The sequence below is a fragment of the Zingiber officinale genome, chromosome 8A (assembly GCF_018446385.1).
Source record: "Zingiber officinale cultivar Zhangliang chromosome 8A, Zo_v1.1, whole genome shotgun sequence".
NCBI classification, from domain to species: Eukaryota; Viridiplantae; Streptophyta; class Magnoliopsida; order Zingiberales; family Zingiberaceae; genus Zingiber; species Zingiber officinale.
Genome location: NC_056000.1, coordinates 27,832,282 through 27,841,431, shown reverse-complemented (window position 1 = coordinate 27,841,431; position 9,150 = coordinate 27,832,282). Strand labels below are relative to the sequence as shown.

General features: G+C 47.9%; 2 protein-coding genes across 2 annotated transcripts; one reads left to right on the top strand and one right to left on the bottom strand.

Moving 5' to 3' along the window:
• Window positions 1-3,065: 3,065 nt before the first annotated feature.
• Window positions 3,066-4,187, bottom strand: LOC122010637 (probable CCR4-associated factor 1 homolog 11). Its single transcript, XM_042567150.1, has 2 exons — window positions 3,307-4,187; window positions 3,066-3,108 (listed from the first exon to the last, which is right to left on the bottom strand). The coding sequence occupies exons 1-2, from the start codon at window positions 4,185-4,187 to the stop codon at window positions 3,066-3,068; spliced, it is 924 nt and encodes a 307-aa protein (XP_042423084.1).
• A 342-nt stretch (window positions 4,188-4,529) lies between these two features.
• Window positions 4,530-5,282, top strand: LOC122010635 (probable CCR4-associated factor 1 homolog 11). Its single transcript, XM_042567147.1, has 2 exons — window positions 4,530-4,966; window positions 5,228-5,282. Exons 1-2 carry the CDS (start codon window positions 4,530-4,532, stop codon window positions 5,280-5,282), a joined length of 492 nt encoding a protein of 163 aa, XP_042423081.1.
• Window positions 5,283-9,150: the final 3,868 nt, after the last annotated feature.

Genomic DNA, 9,150 nt, shown 5'->3' with positions numbered 1-9,150 from the left:
GGTCGAGGAGGTTTATATCAGAGCCACGGCTCGGCCCCGAGCCCCTACGGACAGATATATACGAGCCACGGGCTCAAGACGAAACCCTCGAGCGTTCGGGGAGGATTATATACGAGCCAGTGCTCAAGGCGAAGAACCCTCGAGTTCGGGCGGATTATATCGAGCCATGGGCTCGAGGCGAACCCCGGTAGTTCGGGGCGGATTATATCGAGCCACAGCTCGAGGCGAAGACCCTCGGCAGTTCGGTAGGAGGATTATATCTGAGCCGGGGCTCGATGGCGAAGACCCCGAGCTTCGGTAGGGGCGGATTATATCTGAGCCCAGGCTCGAGCGAACCCTCGAGCTTCGGTAGGGCGGATTATATCTGAGCCAGGCTCAAGGCGAAGACCCTCGAGCCGTTCGTAGGAGGATTATATACGAGCAGGGGCTCGATGGCGAAGACCCCGAGCCGTTGGTAGGCGGATTATATACGAGCCACACGCCATTGGTGAAGACCCCGGCCGATCGTAGGGAGGATTATATACTGAACCGTGGTCGCCACGGCTCGATGGCGAAGACCCCGGCCGTCGGTAGGGTTTGAATTAGCCCTCGTGGCCGCCGAGCTCAGGACGTTAAATATCGAGTCGAACCGGCGACTATAAAACCCCGGAAGACCGTCGAGCTCAGGCGTTAAATATCGAGAGTCGAACCCGTGACTATAAAACCCGGCTTGAAGACCGCCGAGCTCGACGTTAAATATCGAGAGTCGAACCGTGACTATAAAAACCCGGCTGAAGACCGTCGAGCTCCGGCGTTAAATATCGAGTCGAACCACGACTATAAAACCCGGCTTAAGACCGCCGAGTCTCGACGTTAAATATCGAGTCGAACCCATGACTATAAAACCCCTCAAGACCGCTACATGGACGAGTTTATCGGATATTCTATCTCTGCTCGGGTTGAGTGCATCGATATTTCATCTCTGCTCGGGTCGAGGACCCGACTGATATTCTCTCCCCATTCGGTCGAAGGTCAAGACCGGTCGAGGACCGACAGATATCCTATCCACTCGGCATCGTCCTATTCAGTACCACGCGATTGCCAGGTCGACATTTCACGATCGTTCTTTCGATATCCTATAGGCTGCGCAGTCAGCACTTTCATAGTCGTCCGCCCGGCATCTATTTGACCGATCGACGTCATCGCGGTCGCACACGCGGCATCGTCCGCCCGGCATCTATCTGACCGATCGACGTCATCGCGGTCGCACGCGCTTTATCTGACCGATCGAAGTCATCGCGGTCGCACGCGCGGTATCGTTCGCTCGGCATTTATCCGATCGATTGACCTCATTCCAGTTGCACGCGCGGTATCGTCCGCCCGGCATTTATCCGATCGATCGACATCTTTCCGATCACCCGTTCGGCCATACCGCTTGATCTAGGTCGCACGCCCGGCCTTGTGCCGGTTTACTCAGCGTCCCACGTGCTGCTCGGTCGGATGTCAGTTTACATGTCGAGCACTCAGCGTGTTGTCGTTCGCTCAGCATCTTCCGCTCAGCGTCTATCCACCCGATTGGCATCACTTCGATCGTCCGATCGGTATCTTCGTGGCTGCGTACTAGGCATTGGTTCGGTTACAGATTTGATCCGCTCGGCACGTTTATCATCTCATGCGACACTATTATCATAGCGACCGCTCGAGTGACATTATATTATCGGTTCAACGATTCGGCTTTGACATCGAGAGTGGTTCAATTCTTTGCAATAGACTGTCCAGTCAGTCGGACTCACGCCTCCTTCGACTAGACTTGAAGGGGAGGCTTGTGATCCGGATCTAGGGAATGGCATGGGATTAATTAAGGAGAAGGAAGAGGGCTTTTTTGTCATTTGGCCTTTAGGTTTTGTGGGCTTAAAAGAGCACGAACCGTGCTCTAAAGGAAGGGGGGGGGTTTTCTGGTCGTGATTTCCGCCGCCGCCAGGGAGAAACCGAGGGGGGGCTGCCAACCTTCTTCCTCCTCCCTCGCCGGCGCCGGAGCCGGTCACCGGTTGCTCCTCTCTTCTACCCCTTGCTCTCCGGTCTCCACTACAGCACCGCCGTCGCGTATAGCTTCCAACGCCGCCTCCTCTTCCGGTGGCATCTCCAGCGGCAGGTGCCGCCTCCTCCAGCACTAGCTGGTGTTTTCAGTCGACTCTGGCAACCGCCCGCGTCGGCGATCAGCATCTCAGCGGCCTCCCCGAGTGTGCATATTGGCAGCCTCAGGTAGCGCCGCCGCCGGCAGGCTCCGTCTCCAGCGGGCCTCCGTTACCAGCGGGCCCAGTCGCCAGTGAGCCTCTGCCGTGAGCGGATTGCTGCTGGTTAGCGCTCGTCGACATCTCTAGCGGTCGCCGAGGGCGCCTTCAGCTGCCGACATCGTCTCCAGCCGTCACCACAGCCGTCTTTGCTTCCACTGACCACCACAGCCGCCTCTAGTGGTGGCTACTGCTGCCTTCGGCGGTTGCGGAGGTCGCCGCCGACACCTCCGGGCAGCCGCCGTCTCAGTGCTCTGGTATCATTCTATTTATATATTCGGCCTGCGAGCCGATAGAGTATTCGGTCTTCGGGCCATTATTATATTCCGGCCATCGTGCCCCTAGTCCGGCCTGTGAGCCGATGATGCGGTCAGACCGCGTACCGTCTTGCGGAGTCGTATCACATTCAACTCCGAGCCATCGGATTCAGCTGCTCAGCTGGTGGACATCTATCTATTCGCCAGGGTCACGACGACTCGACCCACATCTTGACCAGCTCACCGATCCATCCGAGGGCGCCCCCCTGGGCCAGGGTACGTTCTTGTACCTTCTTTGCATTTATTTCAATATTCTACTATTATCCGGATATTTATGCATTTGTGGGATTCGCCTCGAGCACCGAGGTACCAGAGACCGGGGGAACCCGGTCACTGGATACAGGTACAGTTGACCGGAGGAGGACTTCTGACGATCTGGTCAACGTAGCGGACAGCTCATCGACCGGGTCATGGGGATGCGGTCAACCTTCCAGACACGTCATACCGGCAGATTCGTTTTCTCAGCTTCCAGACAGGATCATCTACATTCCAGAACGTATTTGTCCCACACTGACAGAATCCTAATAGCAAACAACTAAAAACTACTCGGAAGAATGACAACACAGGAACCGTGAAAAGAACATTGAACTGGAACCGGCTAGAACCATCTGACGCGTGGCGTCGCCTGCCGCAGCAGAGTAACAGGGCCATGGCCGCCGCCGCCGCCGCCGCCGCCGCCGCCGCCGCCGCCGCCGCCGCCGCCGCCAAAGCATTGAGACAGGAAAGCCCAAGGTGGGCGCGTCATCGGCGGCGGAATCATGAACATCCCAGGTGGCAAAGTCCATGGGCGTCGCCGAAGAGGAGGACCAGAAGAAGAAGCTCTCTTGCTTTCATGGCAAACACTCTCCAATCCGTAGAGAATCATGGAGTCCCGATCGCCCATGACTGCCCACCTCTTATGCATCTCGCGGAAGGACAGTCCAATAATCAAGCTGTCGAATCCCGCCTGATGTGCCACGCCGTCGGCCTTCACGTTCAGCATACTCGCGAGCTTCTTAAGGCTAACCTCTCCGCCGCGGAGACCGGCGCAGAACCGCGCCATGTACTTGACGTCGTAGAGTCTTCCGTTAAAGATACCACTCGCCGCCATTATAAACTCTCCTGATGTCTCCGGCAGAGGCCTTCCGCCGGCGAGCAACTTCATCAAATAGCCCACATCGTACGAGCCGTGGAACGTGACGAACGCACCGCCGTGGTGATCGAACAGTTTCTCCCGTAGCAGAGCGGCGTAGCGAACGGAAGAAATACCTTCGCGCCGGTTTCTTTGGACGTCGATACCGCTGTTCTTCAGCAGGTCGATGGACGCCGGCGAGCAGGGGTCGACGTCGGGGTCGAAGTCCGAGAAATTGATCTGCCATGCCATGCCGGGGTGGTTGCCGGCGTAGTCGAAAAGGGCGATTCCTAGCTGGATCATGCACAGGTTGTCGACATTGTACTTGAGGTCGCGGTATCTGCGCTCCTCGGCTGCGTTGCGAGGCGTGGAGTGGAGGAAGCCGGAGAACTCGGTGTCCATGGCGACGATCGGGAAGTAGCGGCGAAGAACAGCGATCGACTCCAACTGCTCCAGTAAATTTGCTTCCCACACGTCGATGATCTCCATTGCTGCAAGCGATCGCTCTCTCCTCTCGGCTCTATGTTCCTCTGTGATTCGATAGTTATAATTTATACAGATTGATTTACTAATTAGTTAAGTCAAATTAGGAATTAGTTAGTGCAGAATATTATTTACTAATTAGTTAAGTCAAATTAGGAATTAGTTAGTGCGGAATATTATTTACTAATTAGTTAAGTCAAATTAGGAATTAGTTGGTGCGGATTAATTGGGATTCCGAATTATATTAGGAAATATTCCGAGTAAATCAATCTGTATAAATTATAACTACTTCGACACAGAATCACAGAGGAACAGAGAGCAGAGAGGAGAGAGCGATCGCTTGCAGCAATGGAAATCATCAACGTGTGGGAAGCAAACTTACTGGAGCAGATGGAGTCGATCGCTGTTCTTCGCCACTCCTTCCCGATCGTCGCCATCGACACCGAATTCTCTGGCTTCCTCCGCTTCACACCTCGCCGCGCCGCCGAGGCGTGTAGATACCGCGACCTCAAGTATAATGTCGACAACCTCTGTATAATCCAGCTAGGAATCGCCCTTTTCGACGACGCCGGCAACCACCCCGGAATGGCATGGCAGATCAATTTCTCGGACTTCGACCCCGACGTCGACCCCTGCTCGCCGGCGTCCATCGACCTGCTGAAGAACAGCGGTATCGATGCCCAAAGAAACCGGCGCGAGGGTATTTCTTCCGTTCGCTACGCCGCTCTGCTCCGGGTGAAACTGTTCAATCACCACGGCGGTGCGTTCGTCACGTTCCACGGCTCGTACGATGTGTTGAAAAAAAAATTATTGTTGGAGAAGAAATAAAAGATTATAGAAGGAAAATGTAGAAGAGGTGAAGAATCTCTACGTGGAGAGGAGGAGAATAAAACAAAACACACAACTTCGTTCATTCATTGAAAAGAGGTACATATTTATAGGCTTATTGGATAAGCACTAATAATTAGGATTTTTTTTTTTTTTTAAAATTCTATCTCTACGAAACTCTTATCCTATCTTGACAACTCAACAATTCTATCACAAAGTTTGGTCAAACTTGCCACCTCATCCTTCTATCTTCACAAATTTTATCAACATTAAAATAAAGTTTAATTAATCTCCAACACCCCCTCTTAAACTTTATTTTGTGACTCCAAGTAGATTCCGCATCTTGATGAAATCTTCAAATTTGAGTGGCTTTGTAAAAATGTCAGCAACTTGATCTTTAGTCTTCACATAGACTAGCTCAACATCTTTGTTTTTCACATGTTCCCGAATAGAATGAAAGCGTATATCAATATGTTTACTTTTTTGATGATATACTGGATTCTTCCCCAATGCAATTGTCGATTTGTTGTCAATGCAAATTTGAGTTGCTTCACTTTGTTCAAATTTTATCTCCTTTAGCAAGCTTCTTAGCCATATAGCATGACTAACACATGAGGATGCAGCAATGTACTCTGCTTCACAAGTGGAAAGAGTAACAATTGGTTGTTTCTTTGACATCCAAGAAAATGCCGTATCTCCAACGAAAAATGCAAAGCCGGAAGTGCTTCTCCGGTCATCACAGTCTCCACCCCAATCACTATCTGAATATCCAACAAGCTGAGAATTATTAGAGTGAGAATAAAATAGTCCATGATTCATAGTACCTCGGACATAACGAAGGATTCGCTTGGCTGCCTTCCAATGAGTCTCTTTAGGCTCTTCCATGAACCTGCTCACAAGACCGACTCCATATAATATATCCGGTCGAGTGCAAGTTAGGTACCGCAAGCTCCCCACCAAACTTTTGAAACGTGTGGGATCAACCGTCTTTCCTTCGTCATTCTTGGATAGCTTTGTTCCGCAGTCCACCGGTGTGTTAACTGGATTACAATCATCCATTCTAAATCTCTTGAGGACCTCCTTTGCATATTGTTCTTGAGTCATAAATATGCCATCAACTCCTTGTTTCACCTCCAAGCCGAGAAAGTAGGACATAAGACCCATATCAGTCATATCGAATGCTTTTGCCATAGCTTCCTTAAAAGATTTTATCATTTGAGGCGAACTTCCTGTCACGATTAGATCATCTACATATAATGATACCAATAAGATGTTATCATTGTCTGCTTTTACATAAAGAGCATGCTCATAAGGGCATTGCATAAAGCCATTTTCTTTGAAGTATGCATCAATTCTTGAATTCCATGCTCTCGGTGCTTGCTTCAAGCCATAGAGAGCTTTCTTCAACTTCAACACCTTTCTTTCTTGCCCCCTCTTGATGTAGCCAGCCGGTTGTTCAATATAGACTTCTTCTTCTAAGTAGCCATTAAGAAATGCCGATTTAACATCAAGCTGAAATATTTGCCATTTTTGTTGAGCAGCTAAAGAGATGATCAACCTTATAGTCTCCATTCGAGCAACGGGAGCAAACACTTCTTCGTAATCAATGCCGGCCTTTTGTTTGTAACCTTTTGCCACAAGTCGCGCTTTGTACTTTTCTATTTCTCCTTGAGCATTTTTCTTCACTTTATAAACCCACTTCACACCAATGGGTTTATGGCCATCGGGCAAAGTAGTAAGATGCCAAGTTTCATTCTTCTCAATTGCTTTCATCTCTTCATCCATGGCTTTCTTCCATTTGCTATCTTTAATAGCTTCTTCAAAAGATACAATTTCTTCATTAGCATAAAGACAAATGAGATTAAGTGGAGTTGTCACCTCATATATTTCTTGAAGACTTCTTGTCTTTTGTGGTGGAGGATCTTCTTCCTCCAAGGGTGATGAAGAAGTAGGCGATGGTGGTGGAGTTGGTTCTTTCTCCTTCACTTGTTCTTCTTCTTGAATCATCACCATATTAGTGTTCCAATTCCAAGCACCATCTTCTTGAAATTCAACATCTCTACTTATGATAATCATTTTGTTCACCGGATTATAGAGTCTGTAAGCCTTCGATCTTGCATCGTAGCCAATGAAAATGCAAGGTAAGCTTTTGTCATCAAGCTTCGTTCTTCTTTGATCTGGAATGTGTGCATAGGCAATACACCCGAAAATCTTCAAATGAGATACAGATGGCTTGTATCCGGTCCATGCTTCTTGAGGTGTAATTCCTTCTAAATTTCTTGTAGGAGATCTATTTAGCAAATACACCGCACAGTTTACAGCTTCAGCCCAAAATTCTTTGGGTACTTCTTTTGTTTTGAGCATACTTCGAACCATGTCGAGAATAGTTCGGTTCTTCCTTTCAGCAACTCCATTTTGTTGAGGGGAGTAAGGTGCTGTCAAAGGCCTCCAGATGCCATGATTTTTGCAGAATTTTTCAAATTCTTTTGAGGTGAATTCACCACCACGATCTGATCGCATTGCCTTGATAGTATAGCCAGATTGATTTTCTACCAATCCTTTAAATTCCTTGAACTTCTCAAAAGCATCGTCTTTATTCATCAAAATATAGACCCAAGTTTTCCTGCTAAAATCATCAATAAAGGTTAGAAAATATCGACGACCTCCAAAGGAGGTCGGAGTGATTGGCCCACATATGTCTGTATGAATGAGTTCAAGAGGCTTCTTAGCTCGATTGTGCGATTCATTCGGAAAACTTGCTCTAGGATGTTTGCCAATAATACATCCTTCACAGATATCATCTTGAGCATTAATATGAGGAAGACCATTTACCATTCCTTTGCTTGAGAGAAGCTTTAGAGCTCTGAAGTTTACATGCCCGTACCTCATATGCCATAGCCATGTAATATCCTTTATGCATGCACTTAAGCATTTTGCAGAAACATGCTTAATATCAAGAGAAAACATCCTATTTTTAGACATAGGAATATGAGCAATAAGTTTGCTCTGCTTTTTTAGACAAAGACTACCATCTTTTAGTTGCATATTAAAACCTTTCTCAAGCAATTGTCCAAGACTAATAATATTTGTTTTCATGTCGGGCACATAATAAACATCAGTGATGTATGTGTGAGCTCCGTCTTTAAGTTTGATAAGAATCTTACCAACGCCTCTTACTTGGATTTTGGATGCATCTCCAAATGAAACTTGTCCATTCACCGTTTCATCCAACTCGACAAACATATCTTTACGCCCGCACATATGATTGCTTGCCCCGGAGTCTAAATACCACAAATTCTTGTTTGTGGAATCTCCATCCTTTCTTGCTAGCAAAACTACATCATTGTCATTGTCTTCTTTTGATGCGTAATGAGCATTCCCTTGCACATTGTTAGAGCGGCATTCCGTTGCATAATGACCAAATTTGTTGCAAGTATAACATCTTACATTTCTTTTGTCATACCTTTGGTCTCTACCTTGATTGTTGTCTTTACTTCTTCCTCGGCCTCGAGCAAAGCCCCTGCCACGGCCTCTACCTCGGCCACGTCCACGGAAGTTACCACGACCACCGCCATTTTCTTGCGAACTTTCGGTCTTTGACTCTTCTTTCTGGTCAATAATGGTGAGCTTGGTTTGTAGAGCCTGCTCCATAGGCTCTCTCCTTCTTCTTTGCATTCTTGCTTCATGAGCTTGTAGAGAGCTTAATAATTCTTGCACCTTCATTTCTTTCACATCTTTTGATTCTTCTATAGCCGCAACTACATAGTCGTACCTTGGTTCCAACGAGCGTAGAATTTTTTCTACGACACGACTATCTTCAATGTTATCGTCATTTCTTCTTAATTGGTTGACAATAACCAATACCCTTGTAAAGTAGTCTGATACATTTTCGGACTCTTTCATCTCCAACGATTCAAATTCCCCTCTCAGGATTTGAAGGCGAATACTTTTTGCTCTTTCATCACCTTTGTATGCTACTTGTAGGATCTCCCATGCCTTTTTGGAAGTTGTAGCTTCGGCTACTTTCTCAAAAGTAGCTTCATCAAGAGCTTTATAAATAAAGAAAAGAGCTTTTTTATCTTTTCTCTTTTGTTCCGCCATTGCCGTCTTTTCTGCCTCCGTTTGGTCGACTCCTTCTTGA